Genomic DNA, 25450 nt, shown 5'->3' with positions numbered 1-25450 from the left:
CCCTTCCTCTCCCATGTAGTAGTTTATAATGAATAAGGATCCAAGCAGGGCTTTATTCTATCATATCCCCAAGCTCCATAAGAGCCTCACCCGTCCTCCTGGTAGACCTATAATATCAGGCATCAATAGCTTAACATCTAATTTGTCGCGGTACGTCGATGTACACTTACAAAAATGTATGGCAATGATACCATCATATCTAAAGGATATAGGTCATACCTTACAGATCTTAGATACCATTAAGTGGGAAAAACATTATATAATAGGTACATTAGACATTAGGTCATTGTACACCGTAATCAATCAGGACAAACGGTGTCAAGCAGCCGAACATTTCCTTACGACCTTGGGCATGTATACAAGTGAACAGACCTCTTTTATTGTGGATTGCATTAAGTTCATTTTGCAACATAACTATTTCATATATGATGGTCATTATTACCTCCAAACTTGGGGCACCGCCATGGGCACGCGGTTTGCCCCAAGCTATGCCAACATTTATGTTGCTAAATGGGAGGAGTCCCATATATATATAAGGAAGGTGGCCTATATCCAGGTCTGGTGATGTGGCGTCGTTTTATTGACGACATTTTGTTTATATGGGGAGGCTCCCAGGTTGACCTCAGTACCTTTCTTCTGGGTCTTAACAACAATTCCTATGGCCTAGAATTTACGTCTCATACAAGTCCGGTGGAGGTTAATTTTCTTGACCTCACTATATATGTGGGGAATGATCAATTACGTACTAAATGCCACCGGAAGACGGTTGATTCCAACAGTTTTATACATCTTACCAGTTGCCACCTTCCGGCTTGGCTTACAAATATACCGAAAGGGCAATTCACGAGGATCAGGCGGAATTGTTCCACGATTGAAGATTACCATAAGGATTCCAGTTTTTTAACTAAGAAATTTTTGGAAAAGGGGTATCCCAGACCGTTGTTGGAAAAAACGCAAAACGAGCTGGCCCAAATTGATAGAGGTTCTTTGTTTAAACCAACATCTAAAAAGGACCCAAATAGTAGTAAAATATCAGAGCAAATTTATACTTTGCCATTTGTTACACAATTTCATGCAGGCTATAACAAATTTGTTCACATTATTCGTAAACACTGGCCCATCTTGCAGAAAGACAAAGTAGTAGGGGAGCTTCTCCCCGTCCACCCCAGGTTCGTATATAGGAGAGCCCAAACACTGGGTAGTCTTATAGCCCCCACTACGGAAGTTAATAACAAGAGAATGTGTCCCCAAAAGACGAACCAAATAGGGGCCGGCTTTTTACCGTGTGGTGGCTGCTTTGGTTGTTTACACACCTCTTTCAAAAAAAACCAACAAATCACGTTTTTTGACACTGATGGCACCAAGGAGTTTCAGATTAAGGATAGTATCTCCTGTTTTTCTTCAGGAGTTATTTATTTTATTAGATGTCCATGTAACAAGTTATATGTTGGTCGTACTAAACGTAGTCTATTGGAGCGTATTAAGGAACATTTTAAAAATATACAGAAAGGTTTTTTAGGACACCCCCTTTCTCGCCATTTCAGGGACAAGCATAATCAGTCCTTGAGGGGGGTCCTTTTCTGTGGTATACAGACTGTTCCTCATGGTCAAAGGGGTGGAGACTACCTTAAGAGAATGTCTAGAGTTGAATCCCAATGGATTTTTAACTTGAATAGTTTGGCCCCTATGGGCCTTAACCACGAGTTAGAGTTATATGCATTTTAATCTGAGCAATGGGGGGGTATTTTAGACATATACACTCACCGGCCACTTTATTAGGTACACCATGCTAGTAACGGGTTGGACCCCCTTTTGCCTTCAGAACTGCCTCAATTCTTCGTGGCATAGATTCAACAAGGTGCTGGAAGCATTCCTCAGAGATTTTGGTCCATATTGACATGATGGCATCACACAGTTGCCGCAGATTTGTCGGCTGCACATCCCAAAGATGCTCCATACAAGGCAGGATGGATCCATGCTTTCATGTTGTTTACGCCAAATTCTGACCCTACCATCCGAATGTCGCAGCAGAAATCGAGACTCATCAGACCAAGCAACGTTTTTCCAATCTTCTACTGTCCAATTTCGATGAGCTTGTACAAATTGTAGCCTCAGTTACCTGTTCTTAGCTGAAAGGAGTGGTACCCGGTGTTGCCTTCTGCTGCTGTAGCCCATCTGCCTCAAAGTTCGACGCACTGTGCGTTCAGAGATGCTCTTAGGCCTACCTTGGTTGTAACGGGTGGCGATTTGAGTCACTGTTGCCTTTCTATCAGCTCGAACCAGTCTGCCCATTCTCCTCTGACCTCTGGCATCAACAAGGCATTTCCGCCCACAGAACTGCCGCTCACTGGTTTTTTTTTCTTTTTCGGACCATTCTCTGTAAACCCTAGAGATGGTTGTGCGTGAAAATCCCAGTAGATCAGCAGTTTCTGAATTACTCAGACCAGCCCTTCTGGCACCAACAACCATGCCACGTTCAAAGGCACTCAAATCACCTTTCTTCCCCATACTGATGCTCGGTTTGAACTGCAGGAGATTGTCTTGACCATGTCTACATGCCTAAATGCACTGAGTTGCCGCCATGTGATTGGCTGATTAGAAATTAAGTGTTAACAAGAAGTTGGACAGGTGTACCTAATAAAGTGGCCAGTGAGTGTATATATATAAATACCTTTTATGTATAAAAATTCGATTTAAATTTATTTATTATTTTTTCTAAATAAAGTATTAGTCCTATTTACACTTTTAGGGTTTTTTATGTTTTTATCAAGTAGGAGCTATTTAATATAGTTGTGTACGGTTTTAATTCTATTTATACACCCTTTACCCAGTTCTAGTTTTAATCATATGAATAAAGTTTGTTTAGTACCTTGGGTAATCACATAATAGCATGCACAATTCTATTCATGTACTATCTATATAATGAGCATAATACAGATGTGTTTTAATGCCCTATGGTCTTCATAACCCACTGGTGCATATTTGCATTCATGGTGCAGTCATATATTCCTTCTAAAAGTCCGGTTCTCTGGGGGTTAACAGGCTGATTATCTAGACAGCTATATATAACAAGACGACAGGGAGGGGGCGGTAACCCTGACGAAGAGGGACGTAGTCCCTCGAAACGCGTTGGTTAGTTTTGGCCCCTTTCTAGCTCTGTAGCCCTTGTGACGTCACACGCTGCACAGCACAGCAGCGTCAGCCATTTTTTCAGCCGCGCATCCAGGATCACCACCGGCCGGGGTGCTTCTGGCTCTGCGGGCTTTTCACACGGAAAAACAAGTCTCCGGTCGTCCTATTGTCTGAAACCCTCAGCATTAACATCCGCAGATCAGTACACCCAGCGGCATTATTCTCCATGACGCAGTAAGTGTCTATGTTCATTTTCATCTTGTCATTATTCTTGGCAGTCTGATCAGCGGCTACCTGTGGGCAAAATAGGTTATCACACAACTTGAAGCATAAGTTATTCATACTGGTTTTAGTGCGATACCTAATTTCTTTTGAACCTACAGACAGTGTTTGAGTTAATGATATGCTCATGCTCTGGGGCGGCCTGTGGGAGGGTCTTCATGTGGTGCTCTGATTAGGTATTCACCAGCATGGCTTCTGACAGGTCACTGATCCCTCAGTGACCTGACCCTTAGTTTCTATAATGAATATTATATATATTTTATAAAAAAAAAAACTCCTGCAAGCTGTCGGCAGCGCCTGCACTGCACCATGATTGCATCTATAATGTGCATTTCATTATTCTTTTTGATTGTATCCATAAATTCATTTAAAAAAAAATCAGTTTGAAAATGGCCATCTTGCTAGAGAAGAAGAAAATGCCTCCTCCAAGATGGTGCCGCCGACACCTGCGCAGTAGCATCTATCTGATCGCCAATAGCTGCTACTGCACAGGTGTCAGTGGCGCCATCTTGCTAGAGGAAAGAAAACATTTGTCTCCACTAAGATGGCACCCGCCGCGCCTGCGCAGTAGCATCTATTGGATTGCTGTTAGCTGCTACTGCGCAGATGACGGTGGTGCCATCTTGCTAGAGAAAAGGAAAAAACTGTCTCAACTAAGATGCGAAGTAGCATCAGTGATCCCATAGATGCTACTGTGCAGTCACCGGTGGTGCCATCTTGAAAGAGGCAATTTATTTTTCTCTAGTAAGATGCCACCACTGGCATCTGCGCAGTAGCAGCTATCGGATCACCAATAGCTGCTATTGCGCTGGCGCGTCCGGTGCCATCTTCAAACTGATTTTTTTCAATGAATTTATGGATACCATCAAAAAGAATAATTAAACTGCACATTATGAATGCAATCATGGTGCAATGCAGACACTGCCGCCAGCCTGCAGAAGGGGATTTAAAAAAAATATATATACAATATTAATTATGTAAACTATGGGGCAGATCACTGATGGATCAGTGACCTGTCAGAAGCCATACAGACTGCCCCGGAGCACGGGCATATCATTAACTTAAAACTGAAAATAAAGACTGAATAACGACCACAGGGCGGATTTCATCAACCCAGGTTTTATTTTAATCAGCATAACGGCGCCGACCTGACACTGTCTGTAGGTTACTGTGCACAATCCTGCTGACAGGTTCCCTTTAAATTGAGCTTTTATGTTAACCCCATCATGACTGGGCAAATTTGGATTTGTTTTTTTTCCCTTCCTAACTTTTTATTTTTACTTCCACATAGACGCACGAGGGCTTGTTTTCAGTGGAACGAGTTGTACTTCTGAAGAACAACATTCATTTGACCACATAGTGTACTGGAAAACAGGAAAAAAAAATCCAATGTGAGAAGAAATAGTGAAAGAAAACAATTCTGACTGATGTATGGGAATTTACAGTGTACATTGTGTGGTAAAACTCATCTCACAATAGTACGAATACGGTGATGCCAAATATGCCCAGTTTTTTTAAATTATTTTAGTAGTGAAAAAAAATCAAAAAAAGTTTTCGGGGCTGTGTTGCCATTTTCCAGGACCCAGAACATTTTAATTTTCGGTGGATGGGGCTATGTGATGGCCTATTTTTTTTATTTTTTTTTGGGGGGGGGGCGAGATTACGTCTTTATTAATACTATTTTCAGATAGATAGGTTGTTATGATCACTTGTTACATCATTTTTTGTGGAATTGCAGTGACAAAAAAATGTATATTTAATTTTGATAGATTGGAATTTTGTAACACGGCAATACCTTATATGTGTATTTTCTTTTGTTTTGTTTTTAATATCTTTAATTTTAATGGGGAAAAGGTGGGTGATTTTAACTTTCGTGTTCTTTTTTTTTTTCAAAAACTTTTTTTTTTTTTTTTTTTTATTAATTTTCACTGTTCTTGTCAGCCCCCTTAGGGAACTTGAAGCTACAATCGTCTGTTCGCTTGTGCTATATACAGCAACGCCACAGTATCGCTGTATATAGCAGAAATCACGGTCTCTTTTGAAGTCCTGTGACAGGCAGGGTTTCAGAAGAGCTATGTAGCAACAAGCACAGACATCTTCAACAGACCCCTTGTTAACATAGCAACCCATCGGCAACCCGCAATCATGTCCCGGATGCTGATGGGCGCATGGAGTGACGCGCCCCCAAGACTGCATATGTTAAATGCCGCTGTCAGACATTAAAAAAAAATGTCAACGGTTAAATAAAAACCTGAGGTCCCTCTCTGATACATTTCCATTAAAGGAAATACCTGATAACATGATATTTTAGGTTTAGCACTCAGTGCTGAAGTATTACTGAACATCTACTTTTAGAGCTGGATAGTATTAGCATTATCACAATCTTTTTCTTTGTCAGAAATCTTACACCAGTAGCAATGTTTTCATTTACCAATAAGCCCTTTTAATGCCTTGAAAAAAGGCTTCTAATGATGCATCATAAACGACCGCTGAACAAAACAAAAAAAAAACTGAGAAAAAAAGGCAAATTGGACATAATTTCACACAAAACCCCCAAAATTGTCCGGACAAAATTGTTGGCATCCCCAACTTAATATGTGGTTGCACACCTTTAGAATAAATACCTGCAATCAATCTCTTCCTATAACCATCTACAAGCTTTACACCTCTTAACTGGAATTTTGGAGTGCTCTTCTTTTACCAATTGCTTTAGGTCTATCATTTGAACGGTGCCTTCTCCCAACAGCAATTTTAAGATCTCTCCACAGGTGTTCAATGGGACTCATTGGTGGCCACTTCAGAACTCTCTAGTGCTTTGTTTCAATCCATTTCTGGGGGCTTCTTGAAGTATGTTTGGGGTCATTGTCCTGCTGGAAGACCCATGACATAGGATTGAAACCAAGCTTTCATGGTGCCTTCCAGACAGTCAAGGCACCCATTGTCAGAGGCAGCAAAGCATCTTTGAACCTCTACCATATTTGACTGTAGGTACTGTGATCTTTTCTTTGAATGCCTCATTCCATTTTCGGCAAACAGTTGAATGGTGTTTTTTTTTTTCACAAGACGCTTAACAAGAAGGATATTGGCTTACTCATGTATGTACATTTTGGCAAACTGCAGTCTAGCTTTTTTATGTACATGTCATAGAGTTTCATTTAATTCAAATGTCGACGGATGATGCATGCTGACACTGATGCCCCCTGAGCCTGCATGACAGCTTGAATTTATTTGGAACTTGATTTGGTCTGCTTATCTACCATTCCACTATCCTATGTTGCAACCTTTCATCAATTTTTCTCTGCCGCATACGTCCAGGGAGATTAGGTACAGTGCCATGGGTTGTAAACCTCTTGATTTATGTTGTGCACTGTGGACAAATGAACATCAAGATCTCTGGAGATGGACTTGTAACCTTGAGATTGTTGATATTTTTCAACAATTTTGGTTCTCAAGTCCTCAGACAGTTCTCTTCTGTTCTCCATGCTTAGGGCTCATACTTACCTGTGAAAAACTCGGATGAGTCTCACACGTCAATACCCGGCACTCAGGAGCGGAGCGTGAGGCTGCATGTATTGCTATGCGTCCTAACGCACCGCTCCTGAGTGCCGGGTGCAGTGCCAGGCATTGACGTGCGAGACTCATCCGAGTGTCTCGCAGGTAAATATGAGCCCTTAGTATAGCACACACAGACACACAATGCAAAGATTGAGTCAATTTCTCCCCTTTTTATCTGGTGTCAGATGTGATTTTCATATTGCCCACTCATGTTACTTGTCATGGTTGAGTTTGAACGAGCATAACATGCTTGAAACAAAGTTCTTTACCACAATTTTGTCAAAGTGGAAACAATTTTGTCCTGCTCATTTTTGGATTTTTGTGTGAAATGTTGTCCAAATTGGTTTTATTTTTTTCCCCTATGTTTTTTTTTGCATTGCTTCAATACACACAAAGGAAATAAACTTATGTAAAACAAAACATGTGGAATTGCAATAATTTTCTTGGAGAAATACTTCAATTCCCAGAACAATTTCAAGGATGCAAACAGTCATTGGACTGTACCTTTATAACTGGTTTAATAAGAATTTTTGGAATGGCAGACTCCCTTTAACTACCCCTGTTCCAATTCAGATGTCCGTTTTTCACATATAGATCATGTACCCATTATAGTCTATGAGGCTATTTACATATCCGTGTTTTTTCGTGTACCAGGTGTCAGGGGAAAAATCATCCAGACTTGTACAATTTTGATCAGAGTCATGGATCAAAATCACCCATACGTGGCTGTGGGTAAGTGAAAATCACGGACAGCGCACAGATATCCAATGTTAACAGTGCAATTAGGAGAAGCTTTACATTTATTTGGGGGGTGGGGGGGGACGAGAGTTTTCATACAAGAAAATCACTGATGGTAAAATCTGACCCAGAATACTGATGTTTGTGTGTACAAGAAAAATCACTGATGTCTGAATGAGACCTTAGTATGTCATAGTAGGTGTCACAGCTTTGTTTTCTGATACAAGTCCCCTGCATAGACAGTAATTCGGGCTGCTGTAGTCACCCTGTGAGAAAGAACATGTTCCAATGTAACCATTGTCTGCTCTAAGCTCCCTGTAGTGAATGTAATCATTTAACAATCTGTACAGGAAATATGGAGCTCTGTAGCAGAAGAACAGAGGTGAATATCAGACAATTAATATCCATAAAATCTAGCACAGAATTATTGATTTACTTACCGTAGATTAAAATAAATTGTGGACAAGTAGACATTCATTTTTGTTGCAGAAAATAACCATTGGGGTGCTTTCACATTGCGTTTTGTCATATGCTCGGTTGCTCCATCAGGGCTTATGTCTGAACACCCTTGCAAAACGGGATTCGGGCATATGTGCCTTCTGGCCATAGACTATAATGGTGTATGTGCACTCTGCTGTGCATAATTTTCGAGCCTACTACATCTGAGTCTCCGTCTCCAGTACTTGTATACGCCCGAAAGTTATACACAACAGAGTACATATTCATTCTGTTTGCACCATTATAGTGTATGGCCCCGTCGTTGCATAGGCCCGAATTCCATTTTGCGGGGGTGTTCAGGTGTAAGCCTCGATGTTACCAAGGAACATGTGACAAAATACAATGAGAAAGCAACCTTATACTTTGCATTTAGAGTTCATTATAATTACCTCCTCATTTGTATCTGTGTCATTGGTACTCCTCCGCTTCCTTCCTCTTTTGGGATAGCCATTGATCTTGCAATCATAGCATGCTTCTGGGGACAAAGAGTTGTCGTCTATTTCCCCACTTACTGCCATATCCTGAGCTCTGCTCAATCCTGCTCCAGTAACGCAGTGTCTAAAAGAACAGCAGCAATTTATGTGAATCTGGACACACACATATCTGAAGGTAATCACATAGATGAGATGCATTCTGTTTATTTATACATTATACTTGACTCTGCCCTGTCCTTCAAACCACACATCAAAGCTCCTGCCACCTCCAGCTCAAAAATATTTCCAGAACCCTCAAGCTACTAAAGTGCATGTACTGTACATGCCCTAATCATCTCCCACCTCAACTACTGTAACACCTTCCTTTGTGGCCTACCTTCTAACACTCTCGCAACTCTCCAGTCTGTCCTTAACTCTTCTGCCCGACTAATTCATCTATCTCCTTGCTACTCTCCTGCTTCCCCTCTTTGCAAATCCCTTCAGTGGCTCCCAATTTCCCAGCGTATCCAGTTAAAACTACTAACACTGACCTACAAAGCCATCCATAACCTTTCTCCTCCATGTATCTCTGAACTAATCTCCCAATATCTTCCCTCATGAAATCCCTAGTCCTCCCAAGACCTCCTTCTCTCCTCCACACTTATTTATTCTTCACCCAATCACCTCCAAGACTTCTCCGAATTTCTCCCATCCTCTGGAATTATGTGCCCCAACATGTATGATTTTCCACCACATTCAGATCCTTCAGACAGAACCTTAAAAACCCACCTCTTCAAGAAAGCTTACAGCCTGCAGTGACCCCGCTGCCAACTAAACACCATCAGAGCTACTGCAACCCCCTGACCCACTGTCTCCTTCCCCATCATCCTGTAGAATGTAAGCCCGCAAGGGCAGGGTCCTCTTCCCTCTGTCTACAAATATCACTTACAGTAAACAAACTAACAATGGCATTTTGATTTAACCCCTCCTCATGTACAGCACCATGGAATTAATATTTACATATCATAATCCTCCTATTAATAAACTGGACATAATGTCTCAGGTTTAAGAAATTTATGGATACATCATAACAATCCAGTGCCCTCAGATTTGGTCTCATACACCCTTTGAAAAAGAATCTGTCTAAAAGTTTTTTTTTAATTGATGTAAATGCCTACTTATCAAGGGTCCATTAGTACAGTGGGTGGTCTTACTCCACGATTCACAGCTGTCTATGCTTGCTCATACAGGGAAGACTGTATGGATTTAATTAAATAAATTACAAATTCTAATGAATCTTATCTCCTACTGCTGTATATCTAAAGCAACATGTCCAGGTTCTCTTTATAGAGGACGTCACCAGGCCAAAAGGGACCGATGTTTGCTCTTATTTAATTCCCACAGCTCTGTTATGTAATCCACTTTTTTCTTTTTCTAAATCCTCCATACAGAGCCAAACACATGGGCCTTTTATTTTATGCACACTGTTATGGTCTTTTTGTGTTGCTCACAGGGTAATAATGCAGAGCAACCTAAAGACACCCCCAGAGAACACTTAGCTTCACCCGTTGTAAAGACCATAAAAAATAGCAGTATATAAAACAGCCAATGTTTCTGGAACCTTATGGGGGATTTAAAAAAAAAAATGGAAAAAAGCAGATTACTCAGGAGAGCAGCAGGAGTAAGATAAGAGCAAAAGTTGGGTAATTTTAATCTGATGACAGGTTCTCTTTAAGTGTTAGATAAAGTTAAGGTACCGTCACACTAAGCGACGCTGCAGCGATAGCGACAGCGATGCCGATCGCTGCAGCGTCGCTGTGTGGTCGCTGGAGAGCTGTCACACAGACCGCTCTCCAGCGACCAACGATGCCGAGGTCCCCGGGTAACCAGGGTAAACATCGGGTTGCTAAGCGCAGGGCCGCGCTTAGTAACCCGATGTTTACCCTGGTTACCAGCGTAAAATGTAAGTACATACTTACATGCGTCCCCCGGCGTCCGCTTCCTGTAATGACTGAGCACCGGCAGTAGCAGGGCACAGCGGTGACGTCACCGCTGTGCTGTGCTTTCACTTTCAATTTGCGGCGCTCAGTCAGTGTGGGAAGCGGACGCCGGGGGAAGCATGTGAGTATGTAGTGTTTGTTTTTTTTTACATTTTACGCTGGTAACCAGGGTAAACATCGGGTTACTAAGCGCGGCCCTGCGCTTAGTAACCCGATGTTTACCCTGGTTACCAGTGTAAAATATCGCTGGTATGGTTGCTTTTGCTGTCAAACACGGCGATACACGGCGACCTAGCGACCAAATAATGTGCAGACCTTCTAGCAGCGACCAGCAATTTCACAGCGGGATTCTGATCGCTGCTGCGTGTCAAATACAGCGATATCGCTCCCTAGGACGCTGCAACGTCACAGATCGCTGGCGACGTTGCTTAGTGTGACGGTACCTTTACGTTTTAGGTGAATTTTCAAATATATATTCTGTATGAATTTCACTTTATACAATTTAAGCAATTGTCTACACTGCAGAATATTTAATTTTGCTCCTTTTTTGTATTGTGCTGTATGTGTATTTTGCCATTCAGAAAACAGACCGGTTATAGTCTGAATATGTCATGTCTGGCTTCATCTCAATGCGTTATCAAAATTCAGAAAGAATTCAAGGAAGCTGAAATAATGCAGGACAAATCACATTTCTAAAAAAAAAACAAGACTGTTTACAAAAGGACAAAAAGGTATTTCTGAAATGAGTTTTGTCTAATTTTCCATCTATGTATAGACAATAACTGAGAAGTTGGAGAACGCTAGCACATGTGACATAGCCCTTACGCTACATAGTTTGTTCCAACGGAGGTGGCATTAAACTGTTTTCGTGCCAAGAGCAGTTTCTGAGAATTGTTCCCAACAGCAGGAACGTCACTGCCTCCACATTCAGCACACTGTAGCATCTCATTAAATCTTTAGCTGTTCTTTTACTCGTAAAATAGATTAAAGAAAAAGCTTCAGATATATTTTCATAATTGGTAAAATGAAACTGTTGGGGATAGCAGTGTGCGGATTTTGTAGAACATAATTTCATCTCCAAAGATAGAGATGATCAGAAATGAGTCTCGGCTTTCTCCTTCCATCAATCAAAACAATCTCTTACTACAGTTTAATTTTTCTTTATCCAAATACCCCTATTTTGTAGCCTTGTCAAGTGCTCCTTAAAATAGAAATCTATAGGAACATATAGAACATAACTCTTGTAATCCGATAAGATCAAGCAATATAATTCTTATTATATTGCAATGATGCACATTGCACTATAATAAGAAATATATTGTTTGATCTTAAAAGCACGGCAGTATCAAATGAGGAAACATTTAGAGATTATGAATAGGGAAGGCAGACCATGCCATGCAATCTCCAGGCAGCATGATTTAGGGTGCATGTATACTGGTCGATAATCAGGAACGAGCATTCCTAGAAATTCTTGACTCTGAATATCAGCTGTCAATCACTGGACAAATGACCTTGCAGTCCCCTGACCTAAACATCATTGAAAATCTGTGGTTTGACCTCAAAATAGCAGTGCATGCAAGAGGACCCAGGAATCTCAAAGAACTGGAAGAATGGATGAAAATCCCTCAAACAAGAATTGAAAGACTCCTGTCTGGCTACAAAAAGCATTTACAAGCTGTGATACTTTCAAAAGTGGGTGCTACTAAGTACAAACCATACAGGATGTCCAGGCTTTAGCATTAGCCTATTTTCCTTTTCGTAACTTTTAAAATGAAAAAAATGACTATATATTTTTTTTGCCTAAAATGCAAGAAAATATGTCATCTGTAACTTTGGGCCTTTTAGAGATCATTTCATCTTCAACTTGCTTAACTGTTCACAATAACAGTAATTTTTACCTTTACATGCCACTGTATATATTTGTAGGAAAATATTCAATAAAACCTGTGTTTTATTTATTAACACCTCTGCTCATTGTGGGCTTTTCAGCCAAGTGGGTGGTGCTATCAGTGACTGACCGCTATCTGTGTTTGAACACTTACACATTGTAGGCTGTCAGTCGCTAGTAGGATCGCACACTTGACTGAAAAGAAAAGAATGAAAAGAGATTTAGAGGGGTATTCCCATATCCAAGATCCTAATATGTAGTGTGTAGTAGTAATAATAATAATAATTTTATTTATATAGCGCCAACATATTCCGCAGCGCTTTACATTATAGAGGGGACTTGTACAGACAATAGACATTACAGTATAACAATAAACACAGATCAAAACAGATACCAAGAGGAGTCAGGGCCCTGCTCGTAAGCTTACAAACTATGAGGAAAAGGGGGACACGAGAGGTGGATGGTAACAATTACTTTCGTTGTTCGGACCAGCCATAGTGTAAGAATCGGGTGTTCATGTAAAGCTGCATGAACCAGTTAACAGCCTAAATATGTAACAATACAGACACAGAGGGCTAATTAACTGCATAAAGTGTATGAGATCATGATGCGAGGAACCTTGTTATGGTAAAAATGTTGAATGGGCAACACAGGGATAGTTAGGTTAATGCGTTGAGGCAGTAGACCAGTCCGAACAAATGCGTTTTAGGGCACGCTTAAAACTGTGGGGATTGGTGCTTAATCTTATTAACATGGGTAGTGTATTCCAAAGAATTGGCGCAGCATGTGAAAAGTATTGGAGACAGGAGTGGGAGGTTCTGATTATTGAGGATGTTGACCTCAGGTCATTAGCAGAAAGGAGAGCACGGGTAGGGTGGTAGGCTAAGACCAGGGAGGAGATGTAGGGTGGTGCTGAACCATGGAGTGCTTTGTGGATGAGGGTAATAAGTTGGTACTGGATTCTTGTGTGGATTGGTAACCAGTGTAATGACTGGCACAAGGTAGATAATAGAAAAATGGTGTGCACTCAGGTCTCAAATGTGAGGTGCAGGTGGAACGGACTGTGATAGTCCCACAAGGTAGAGGCATCGCTATAACGATTGGTGAGGAATATGATCCTGGCTGCAGCATTCAGGACAGATTGGAGAGGGTAGAGGTTGGTAAGAGGAAGACCTATTAGGAGACAGTTACAATAGTCCAGACGTAAATGAATAAGAGAAACAGAGTTTTTGCAGAGTCGAAAGTAAAAAAAAAGGGCGAATTCTAAATATGTTTTTGAGATGCTGATAAGAAGAGCGAGCCAGTGATCAGATGTGGGGGGTGAATGAAAGCTTGGAATCACGTATGACCCCCAAGGCAGCGGGCATGTTTTTTGGGAGTAATGGTGGAACCACACACGGAGATGCAATGTCAGGCAAAGGTAAGTTAGTAGAGGGAGAAAACACGAGGAGTTCACTTTTTGACAGGTTCAGTTTCAGATAGAGGGAGGACATGATGTTAGAGACAGCGGTAAGACAGTCACTGGTGTTTTCTAAAAAGGGAGGCGTGATATCAGTATAAGTGTATAATTGGGTGTCATCAGCATAGAGATGGTACTGGAAACCAAATCTACTGATTGTTTGTCCAATAGAATCGGTATACAAAGAGAAGAGGAGGGGGCCTAGGACTGATCCTTGAGGAACCCCAACAGGAAGGGGAGAGGAGGAGGAACCAGCAAAAGATACAGTGAAAGAGCGGTCAGAGAGATAGGAGGAGAACCAGAAGAGAACAGAGTCCTTAAGGCCGATGGAGCGGAGCATAGTGAGGAGGAGCTGATGATCCAGTGTCGAATGTTGGGGAGAGATCCAAGAGAATTAGCATGGATCCGTGACCATTAGATTTAGCTGTTAGTAGATCATTAGAGACTTTAGTGAGGGCAGTTTCAGTAGAGTGTAAAGAACAGAAACCAGATTGAAGAGGGTCAAGAAGAGAGTTATCTGAGAGATAGCGGATAAGACGAGAGTGGACCAGGCGTTCGAGGAGTTTGGAAATGAAGGGAAGATTAGAGACAGGTCTATAGTTAGTGGCACAGTTTTGGTTGAGGGATGGCTTTTTAAGTAATGGATGTATGATGGCTTAAATGAGGAGGGAAAGATACCGGAAGAGAGAGAGGTTGAATATTTTTGTTAGGTGAGAGGTGACAGCAGGGGAAAGGGATTACAGGAGAAATGATGGAATGGGGTCACTAGTGCAAGTGGTCGGGCGAGAAGATGCAAGGAGCCTGATTACTTTTGTAACTGGTTCAAAGTCAGAGAGTGAGCTAGATGCAGTGGGGGAGGAAGGACAGTGCATGGTATGAGGGGATTGGGAGATAATTTCCTGTTGGATGTGGTCAATTTTTTCTTTGAAGTAATTGGCCAGATCATCAGCGCAGAGATCCGTGGTTGGGGCCTGCACTCTTGTGTTGAGTAGGGAATGAAAAGTGTCAAAGAAAAGTTTAGGGTTATTGGATAGTGAGGTGATGAGGGTGTTGAAATAGTTTTGTTTGGAGAGGTGAAGGGCAGAGTTGTATGTTTTAAGCATAAACTTATAACGGATAAAATCTTCAGGTAGATTAGATTTTCTCCACAGATGTTCGGCGCACCTGGAGCACCGCTGCAGGAAACGTGTTTGCAGCGTGTGCCACGGTTGTCGCCGTCTGTGCCGAGTTGTTCTATGTATAGGAGGTGCAATTTCATCAAGGGCACTTTGCAAGTTTTCATTGTAATGCTTCAGTGCAGAATCAGGACATGAGAGGGAGGAGATAGGGGCCAATGATGACTGCAAGTTCTTCATAAGTTTCTGGGTGTTAATGGCCTGGATGTTTCTATAAGTGTGGAAAGTGGGGGTGACCTGAGCGGGATGGCAGTTCTTGATAGAGAATGAAAGAAGGTTGTGGTCAGGGAGAGGGGAGATTGTGAAATCATCCACTGAGCAAAGCCGGGAGAAGACCAAGTTGAGGGAGTTTCGGTCTTCATGCGTTGGAGAGTTCGTATGCTGCGAGAGGCCAAAAAAGGAGGTTAGAGATAAAAGGTGAGAAGCAGATGGGGAGAGGGGAAAAGCAATAGGGATGTTGAAATCACCCATGATGAGGGTGGGGATGTCACAGGAGAGAAAATGCAGAAGCCAGGTGGCAAAATGATCTAGGAACTGATGAGAGGGGCCGGGAGGACGATACACCACCGCCACTCGCATGGAGAAGGGGATGTAGAGTCTGACAGCATGGACCTCAAAAGAAGGGAAGACAAGTGAGGGTACTTGGGAGATAACTTGGAAGGTACATTTGGTTGATAGGAGCAGACCGACGCCTCCTCCTGCTCTGTTGTCCGATCTTGGGGTATGAGAGAAGTGTAGTTCGCCATGTGAAAGAGCAGCAGCAGCGGTGTGTCTGACTGCTGGATCCAGGTTTCAGTAAGAGGCAGGAGGTTAAGAGAATTAGAAAGGAAGAAGTCATGGATGAAGGGGAGTTTATGACACTGAGCGAGAATTCCAAGGGGCACAATTGAAAGAGACAGAAGGCATGCAGGGAATATTAATAAGATTAGAGGGGTTTCTGAGTACAGCAGTTGGGAGGTTTGACTGGCTATAACAAGGGGGGCCGGTGTTGGGAAGGGATGTCTCCTGCGACAAGGAGGACAGAAAGAGTGAGCAGATGGTTAAGTGATTTGTGAGAGCGTCTCTTGTGTTGGACGGTGGGACTGAATGGATTTGCCCTGTTTAGCAATGTGAACAGAGCGTGTTTTGGGATATAATGTTAGAGGTGGGAATACCCCTTTAACTGAATAAAGTCACTGTATACTGAAACTTTTCCTACAAGAGTGTATAACAATCTGCTTAGCTCCTCCTGCTCTACTGTATAACATGCTACCTGCAGATTAGACCACATCTTCAGTGTTGTAGTAAATCCACCGCACTCCCTAAGTGGAATATCTTATGCAGAAATGTAGATTTTTTGGATGAATGAACGGCGCTCCTGCATCCTGTGATGCGGCATCACAGGACGCAGGAGCGCCGTTCATTCATCCACAGGATTCCATGCCTATACAATCACCAGCAAGACGTTGAGGCGCCGCCACTATCCTTAAACAAGGCTGTACCCAGGGACGAACCACCCATTAGGCCATATCTATCACTAAACCTATACATTCACCAGCAAGACGCTGATGCGCCGCTGCTATCCTTAAACAAGGTTGTACCCAGAAACGAACCACCATTAGGCTATATGTGTTACTTAAAAGCCTATACTACTATCACCAGCAAGACGCTGATGCGCCGCTATTATCCTTAAGTGAGGTTGTACCCAGGGACGGATCACCCATTAGGCCTTATTTATTAATAAAGAACTATACCTGCCCCTGGACACCGCAGGGACGATGCCCTTCTTATTATAAGAACTATTCATAAAAACCTGGATTAAGTGCGGCCTTAGAGTAAGACCCGGGAGGGTCGAAACGTCAATCATTCTGAGTCGCATGCACATTTTGTAATAGTTGCCTTTTGTTTGATCCGATGTACTTGATTCCTTCTTCACTTGAATAAATTAGCATTTTCAAAAAATCTACATTTCTGCGTAAGATATTCCACTTAGGGAGTGCAGTGGATTTAGTACAATACTGATATTTGGACCTTATGGTCTGTCGCACCAGCACCCCGATTTTACATAGAGTGCAGGCCAATATATTTATATTCACATCTTCAATGTGACAGGTTTACTTTAACTTCTTCCCAACATAGTATGCACATGAGAAGAGCCTGTTCCATACTCGGCAGGTGCCGGCTGTGTTATACAGTCAGCACCTGATGCTAACTCAAATGGCTAGTGCTGATTGCTGCTGTTAAGCCATTTTAACGCAGCTGTCAATCTCTGATGGCGGCATTTAAATGTAATGACTGTGTGACGCAACTATTCCAGCACCCATCGGCTCCTCTGCAAGAAAATATCAATGAACTCAGGTTCAGATTTCTTAGAGGAACTAAATAAAAAGTAAAATTGTTTCAAAAAGATTAAAAAAATTAACAACATATATAACAGTTTAAATTCCGCTTCATTAAAAAAAGAAGAAAAAAAACATATTTGCTATTGTTGTGCCCATAAAGGTCCAATCTATCAAAATATAAAATGAAAGAAAAATTAAATTAATAGGAGGCGGATGTGCAGTACTCTGCTGTGGCCACTATCTGCAAATGGGCATTTCCGGCTTCCGACACCGAGAACAGCTTATCGGCGGGGGTGCTAAGTGTCGGACTCCCATCCTACGGGTAGGTCATCAATGATAAAGTAGTTGACAACCACTTTAATCTTCAGTCACTGAAAGGAGCTGATATGTCCTAATAATTTTTAAGAATCCTTGTACAAAAATAACACTGATGACATTCCTGGTTGTAAATGAAAATAAGAATGCTTACCCTTGTCCTATTCTGAAGTACCCTGGTGGGCAGCCGCATACATAGCCCCCTTCTGTATTGGAACATCCATAGCTACACGGAGCCTGGGAAGAACTGCACTCATTGATATCATGGCAAGAGCTGCCAAACTGTTCGAACTGAAATCCAGTTGGACATATGCACTTGAAGCTCCCCAGTGTATTGTGACATGTGGCTCCGCCACACGCGATGCTGCTCAGACACTCATTCTCATCTGCAAGGGAACACCAGACAAACATAAAATTACAATTAGCAAGTTTTAGGGACCGTGGTACTTCTTAAAGTGACCCTCTGATCCTGGGATAACATTTAATAATTGTACGTGATAAGCAATATAGAATAATATTACATTAGCCCTCCTTTTATACTGCTCTTCTGCCAATCAGCAGTTTTGGGGTCCTACTTGTATTGTTCAAAGGGCCCAATGTTTCTCCAGCCACCTGAGACACTTTCCTGCTGCCTACTTGGCCCATGCTTACTCCATACAGTATACACAGTCACATAAAATGTAGTCCCTTGACAGCAGATTCATTCTAAATTATTGTGAGCAACAACACCAGCCACAGTCCATGAATAAAAGTGGCTCTGATTCTGTATAATGAAGCCCATTTTTTTTTCTAATCTTAAGAGTAAACAAAGAGACCTAAACCTCTTTTCCGATAAGAGAACATTTTTTTGCTACAACACCGAAATCAACAATCTTGGTTAAATGAATTTCATATTAGACAATAGGTTCAATTTACATGAGTTTGGTCTCAACCTCTGCCCCCACCTGACATTCCAACACCCCAGTTTTTGCTGAACAGGGAACAAGACCTTTTCCCTCTCAAAGAAAAAGGATTTTTCTGCTTTCTCACAAGTTCTCCATCAGTTCTAGATTTTAGGAATGTGGGTGCAAGATGTTAGCAAGATGGTATTGTGTGTCTTCTGGCTTACACAGTCTACGATCATTCTTTTCACGTGCATGAGATGTTTGGAGGGGAAGAGTACCATATACCATACCGTGTCCTTGTCCCTGTCTGGAATAGCAACCAATGGGTTATCTTTAAACTTACAGGCCTCCAACCCCCTATTGCATCAAGATGACATTCTTATCCAAAGATACAAGCGCCCTCTCCTTCATCACCTGATTAATGCTGATAGTGATCACTAATGGGTTCCTCTCATGGAGGTGGCCAGGCCCAGAGCCTTCCACGTTATATATCTGGTTCTCCAGGATCAATGAGATTATGACGATAGAGAACCTGATCTAATCATTGGACAACACAATCTCCTTCTTTAGCGAAACCTGGAACCACTGTTTGGTTTTTAAGAAGCTATAAAATACTGGTCGAATCTAGCATAGCTCTCAAACCTGGTTAGCTAAGGCATTTCTCAGACAGTAGTCATTTCACTGTCATCATGTCCTGGACAACCCTTTTTTTCTCTCCCCTCCTGCTTATACTCTTTTTTTCTAAATTTACCCTTTTTAGCCCATCGGGTCAGTTAGTTACTTGCTAATACCACATTGCCAGGGCCCCACATCTACTCCGTCAGATGCAATATCTTTTATGTTTGATGAGTCACAGATTTATTCACTTATTTTTCTTTACAGTTTTAGATTATTGCTGTTAATAATTGTCTCTTGGAAGAGTTGTGGCTGCGCAATGTTTGTTAAAATAAAGAATTTACAAATAAAAAAAATGAATTTTATATGTCTGATACTTTCCTGTTGTTAATAATACTTGTAGAAAATCAACGGGTTGTAATTTGTCTGGGAATAGGATGTCTCTCTATGCCTATTAAAAAATATAATAACAAACGGAAGCCATGGTGACACACATGTCTTCAGTAACTAATGGCAGAAATCACATCTGCCAGCATTACATGTGACGTTAATAGAACAATTCCTATTATGAGTAATGGGATTACTTCTGTTTACTGCAAAACAAATGTGACTTTTTCCCAAGCCACATGATGACTGCAGTAATCTGGTAGGGGGGTAAAAGAAGTACCGTATATCATAAACTACACAAACGTTCCCCCAACCACAGCAAAACATGTCTGTGCATGGTTATTTCATTCGTAGGCATTTCTTTACATGGGTAACAAAGATATGTTGGTTGTTTTTTATGACTTGGCAAGTTGCACAACTATTTCTTTTAGACTTGTTGACTTCTTTTAGGCTTTGTGTGAGGTATAAATACATTTTAATGAAAATCAGATGCCCATGAAGTTCATGTCCATGCTGAGGCCACTGTCCAGACATCTGTCCACAGAACATTGTTCCAATAGCCTTCTGGCTTGTCCAGATAATATTTAGCAACCTGCCAATGGGCAGCAATGTTCTTTTTGGAGAGCAGTGGATTTCTCCTTCCAATCCTGCTATGCACACCATTGTTATTCAGTGTCCTCCTGATGGTAGACTCATGGACATTAACATTAGCTAATGTTACCTTAGCCAATTACGTTGGGTTCCTTTATGACCTCACAAACTATTATATGCCTTGCTTGTGTAGAGATCTTTGTTGTTTGACCACTCCAGAGGAGGATAATAATGGCCCTGAATTTCCTTCATTGATACACAATGTATCTGATTGTGTATTGGTGCAGTGCAAACTCTTGTAACCTTTTCCAGCCTGAGGGGCATCAACAACTCTTCTTCTGGGGTCCTCAGAAACTTCCTTTGTTGGTGCCATGATACACTTCCACAAATGTGTTGTGAAGATCAGACATTGACAGTTCCTTGTTTTGTTTTTTTGTTTTTTTTAACTAAACAGTTTTCCCACTCATCCCATTGATTGACTAATTTCATTTCCAAACTATCTACCAATCCTAAAGGGTCCCATAATTTTGCCACTCGCAGACATATTATTGTGGTTCATTTTCAACAATAAAAAGATGACAAAGTCCAACATTTTTAATTTGTTATATTTGGTTCTCTTTACCTAATTTTAGGACTTCAGCCCTTGTGGGAATGCAGCCTCACTGACTGGTGGTAACCTCAACGATGTCACCGTTGGTCAATGATGCTGTGCTTGAAGCAGCTCATTTATCAGTGGTTCTCAGCCTGCACGGTCGCATCTTAGCACCGTCCAGGTTGAAAACTATTTATCCCCCGGACATTGATTACGGCGTGGGACAGAACGACGGAGAGGTGAGGGATATTGTTGTTTTTTTATTTTTGGTTTATTACAGGAGACGAGGGCTTCGGTGGAATTAGGTGTTAGTTGAGTATAACTGTGTTTGTTATTTTAAATAAAAATGCAAAACGGTTTAGTCTTGTTTCTAATAAAAGACTTTATTCTGGCTGTGTCTTTATTTACCATGTAACTATAGGATTAGTAATGGAGAGGTGTCTTATAGACACCTCTCCATTACTAAGCCGTGGGCTTAATATCACCTGACAATACAAAAGTGACATCAACCCCACAAATATGAACACCACTTGCCTCCGCTACAGGGCAAGTGGGAAGAGCTGGGCAAATCGCCAGAATTGGTGCATCTAATAGATGCGCCTTTTCTGGGCAGCTGCGGGCTGCTATTTTTAGGCTGGGGGGCTTATATCAATGGCCCCTTTAACAGCCTGAGAATATCAGCCCCAGCTGTCAGCTTTAGAAAGGCTGGTTGTTAAAAATGGGGGGACCCCACGCCATTTTTTACATTATTTATTTAAATAATTTAAAAAAACAGCGTGGGGACCCCTCTATTCTTGATAACCAGCTGTGCTGAAGCTGACAGTTGAGGGTTGCCTGGCTGGTTATAGAAAATATAGGGGAACACATGCCGGGTTTTTTCATTTATTTATTTACAGCACCTGAGCCAGCTGAGGAATACTCCCATCAGCCGCTCCTGTTGTCACTGTTATTAGCAGCAGCAGGTGTAGGCTGATTGGAGTAATAGTCCCATCACTCTCCACCAGCTGTCATTGTTATCACTTGAATACAACTCTCATCGTTCTCCCCTGCTCGAGATGATTGCTGGCAGAGCAGGGGAGAATGATAACAGCCGTCTTCAGCACCCGGTGCCATGGAACCGCGCTTACTGTTCCGCTTTTTCCCTGCTGCCATTGTGTGTCACATGGATGACATCACAGTGCATGACATTTTGCGGTCCATGCTGACGGTAAAAAACGGATATGTCTACATGTGGGTCACACGGGCCATGGAAACACACTGACATGTGCGCAGACCCATTCACTAGAATGGGTCTACATATGTAAGTGTCTCCGGTGAAAACTGTCTCGACACATACCGGAGACAATGACGTGTGAAAGAACCCTTAGACAGGTCGATAATAGGGAAACAAGCATTCGTAGCGGCTGAATACCTGTCTAAACAGGCTAGCAATTATCTGTTGAAATGAAAATGCTCATTTGTTGCTTGCAATGATTCTTAAGCCAGCTTAATAATCATTGTTATAGGCAGCACACCATCCTGAGTATAAAGGTGATGTGCTACAGATAACATGGTGTTCTATGTGCAGAGAGTTACTGTATTAATGATCAACTTACTGAGTTTACAAGGCAAGATCCATGCCAATAAATAACCACTAAATGGCTACATGCAAGCCGATCACTGGTCTTCTCGTGGCCTATTTAGGCAGGCCGACTAGAAATTGGCAGACAGATCGTTCATACGAATGGGTTGTGCGGCATAGAATATCATATCATCTGTAGTACATCACCTGGTTGCACTCTAGTTTACACAGGACGATATGCTGCTTATAACAATGATGTTTAAGTCTCCTCATGCCGAAAGAATATTTTGCTCAGATGATTGACGGCCTGTTCAGATAGACCAATAATCAGGTACCAGTAGATGTATGAACACTAATTCCCCAATTATTCTCAACACATTTTGCTGTGATAATCCATGTTCCTAAAGATATCAGCAAGCTATGGAGGGGAATAGCAACAATTTCACGTTGGATGTTTTCCTTCAAATTTTCCTCAGTGCTAGGCATGTTCTGAATCACTTTCCCTTTGCGCATACGCCAAAGGAAGATCTCTGGTGGTATCAGGTCCAGCGAACGCAAAAGACCCTTTCAAATCACCTTGTTGCCGAAAACGGACTAAATTTCAACCATGCTCTTTGCTAATGTGTGACACGTTGCTCTATCATGCTGCAAGTAACTTTCCGCTAACTCATTATCATCCATTTGATTCTCGAACTGTTAAAAAATGTCCAGGTATGCATCAGTGTTCACGGTGTCAAGATGGGACCTGTGATGCGCAACTGAAACATTGAACACGTTACACTTACTTTCTGATCATGGAATTTTTTTTCTGAGTGGCAAAGGGATTTTCAGTGGCTCAAAAACGGATGATTTTGTGACACTGTTCAGTACCTACCTCATCGTTCCAGCACTGGGGCATCCAGGCTTGTTTGAAGCTCCTTATACTGAGGAGTACATTGCATGTTGTTTCATTCAGATTACTTTGTCCTAGTGAGAGTTATTGTGGAATATTTGGGGTCTCTTTTGAGTGAGTCTACTTTTATATGTATTATTAACGATTAGAGTTGAGCGAATTTGCTCGGGTCCCTGCTTATTCGGCAAGCTATAGTGCTTACTGAATAAGCTGCATCGGGAACCCAGCTTCCTGGATCGCGCTGACTGATCAGCTGTTCGGCTCCACAGCTGCATGTGTCGCGGCTGTGTGAAAGTCACAACACATGCATGGAGAGCCTGTTTGTTGGACTATCCATGCTTGTGCTGTAACTGTCATACAGCTGCGACACATGCAGCGGCGGAGCCGAACAGCTGATCCAGGTATCGGGGTTCCCGATGCAGCTATTCGGTAAGCACTATAGCTTGACTAATAAGCAGGGACCAGAACAAATTTGCTCAACTCTATTAGCGATCATTCAATGCATATAGAATTCTGGTTGACCTGCTGAGTTTGCACCACATGATTCAAGCAGTTAAATAACCACTGAATGGCTACATTTAAAGGAGATATCTGGGACTTAAAAAAAAATGTGCCTAAGAATGTAGTTGCTAACAGAGGTAACAACCTGCCTGCTGTACCCGACGCCGGTCATTTACTGTGCCTGCTGGAGACTCAGTTGCTCCATGTCAACAGTGCAATGGTTTCTCTTCCTGTTGACAGGAACTACTGGCGTCATGCTGATTGACCGTTGGCTTCCCCCAATTAGGCAGCGGAGAGCCGGATGTCAATCATCATGACACCAGTAGTCCCACCCTGTGAACAGGAAAAGAAAAAGCTGCTCTGATTATGTGACTTCAGCAGAAGTCTGACGGTGGAGAATGGCGCTGGGCACAACAGGCACATAGGTAGCAACTACATGCCTGTTAGTGCTTAGGGACATTTTTTTAAGTCTCGGATAAAACTTTTAAATTAAGTGCTTAATAACTAAATTACCAAAATCCGAAGTAAGGATACTCACCCACACACTGATTCCACTGGTAATGCTGAAGATAGCCTTGTGGACAACTACACCTATAGCCACCTATGATGTTCTGACATCCATGTTGACAGCGATGGCTTCCATCACATTCATCCACATCTAGTTAACAGAAAAAGGAATTATTTTTATATATTTCAGAACTTGATGAATACAGAGTGCTGATTTTATTTAAACAATTCATACAACTATGAAGAATATATAAAAATAAACTGAAATTTTAGAACAGCCGTTTCCTCATAATTGTAATTGCAGATTTTGAACAATAAAACACAAACATACAAGACAAATCAAATATTTATGATTATTTGGGAGCCAGAAGGTTTTAACCGATATTTCTACATGGCCACTTTGTACTAGACCCTACAGCGTACCGGCCACCATCCCATAACTGAGAGAAGAGCTCCTGCAAAAATAAACAGCGCTGTTTCCTTTGGCTAATGTAAGAAATAGAACAACTCCTGTTCCAACTAACAAGTAGAGACATCGCTGACATCCCTTGATCCCCGCCTCTAGGGCATAAAATTGGCAAGATCAATCTGACACTGCCACTGACAAGGGAAGCTACTGTATCATCAGAACACAGATTTTTGTGTTACATGTAATATTTTGGCAATATTTTTTATACATAGCTCGTACTTTATATATATATATATATATATATATATATATATATATATATATATATATATATATATATATATATATATATATATATATATATATAGACACATATACAGCTCTGGCAAAAATTAAGAGACCACCACATCAAAACCCTGTCATGGGCAGCCCGATCTCCAGACCTGAACCCCATTGAAAACCTCTGGAATGTAATCAGGAGGATGATGGATAGTCACAAGCCATCAGACAAAGAAGAACTGCTTACATTTTTGCACCAGAAGCAGTGTGAAAGACTGGTGGAAAGCATGCCAAGACGCATGAAAGCTGTGATTAAAAATCATGGTTATTCCACAAAATATTGATTTCTGAACTCTTCCTGAGATAAAACATTAGTATTGTTGTTTCTAAATGATTATGAACTTGTTTTCTTTCCATTATTTGAGGTCTAAAAGCACTGTTCTTTTTTAAAAAATT

The 25450-nt window shown here is 41.6% G+C and overlaps 1 protein-coding gene across 5 annotated transcripts in view; it reads right to left on the bottom strand.

Annotated features, from left to right (window-relative positions):
• Positions 1-25450, bottom strand: part of FBN1 (fibrillin 1) — a 408947-nt gene that overhangs the window by 10036 nt on the left and 373461 nt on the right. For all 5 annotated transcript variants that reach the window (XM_077263717.1, XM_077263719.1, XM_077263721.1 and 2 more), the window contains 3 exons: positions 24338-24457; positions 17931-18162; positions 8595-8763 (listed from right to left, as the gene is read on the bottom strand). In XM_077263717.1, coding sequence (XP_077119832.1) covers positions 8595-8763; positions 17931-18162; positions 24338-24457 — 521 coding nt within the window. The remainder of the gene's footprint in view (positions 1-8594; positions 8764-17930; positions 18163-24337; positions 24458-25450) is intronic.

This window comes from Ranitomeya variabilis, chromosome 5 (genome assembly GCF_051348905.1).
Source record: "Ranitomeya variabilis isolate aRanVar5 chromosome 5, aRanVar5.hap1, whole genome shotgun sequence".
NCBI classification, from domain to species: Eukaryota; Metazoa; Chordata; class Amphibia; order Anura; family Dendrobatidae; genus Ranitomeya; species Ranitomeya variabilis.
Note: the sequence above shows the minus strand (reverse complement) of the source record. Positions and strands in the feature narration are given on the sequence as shown.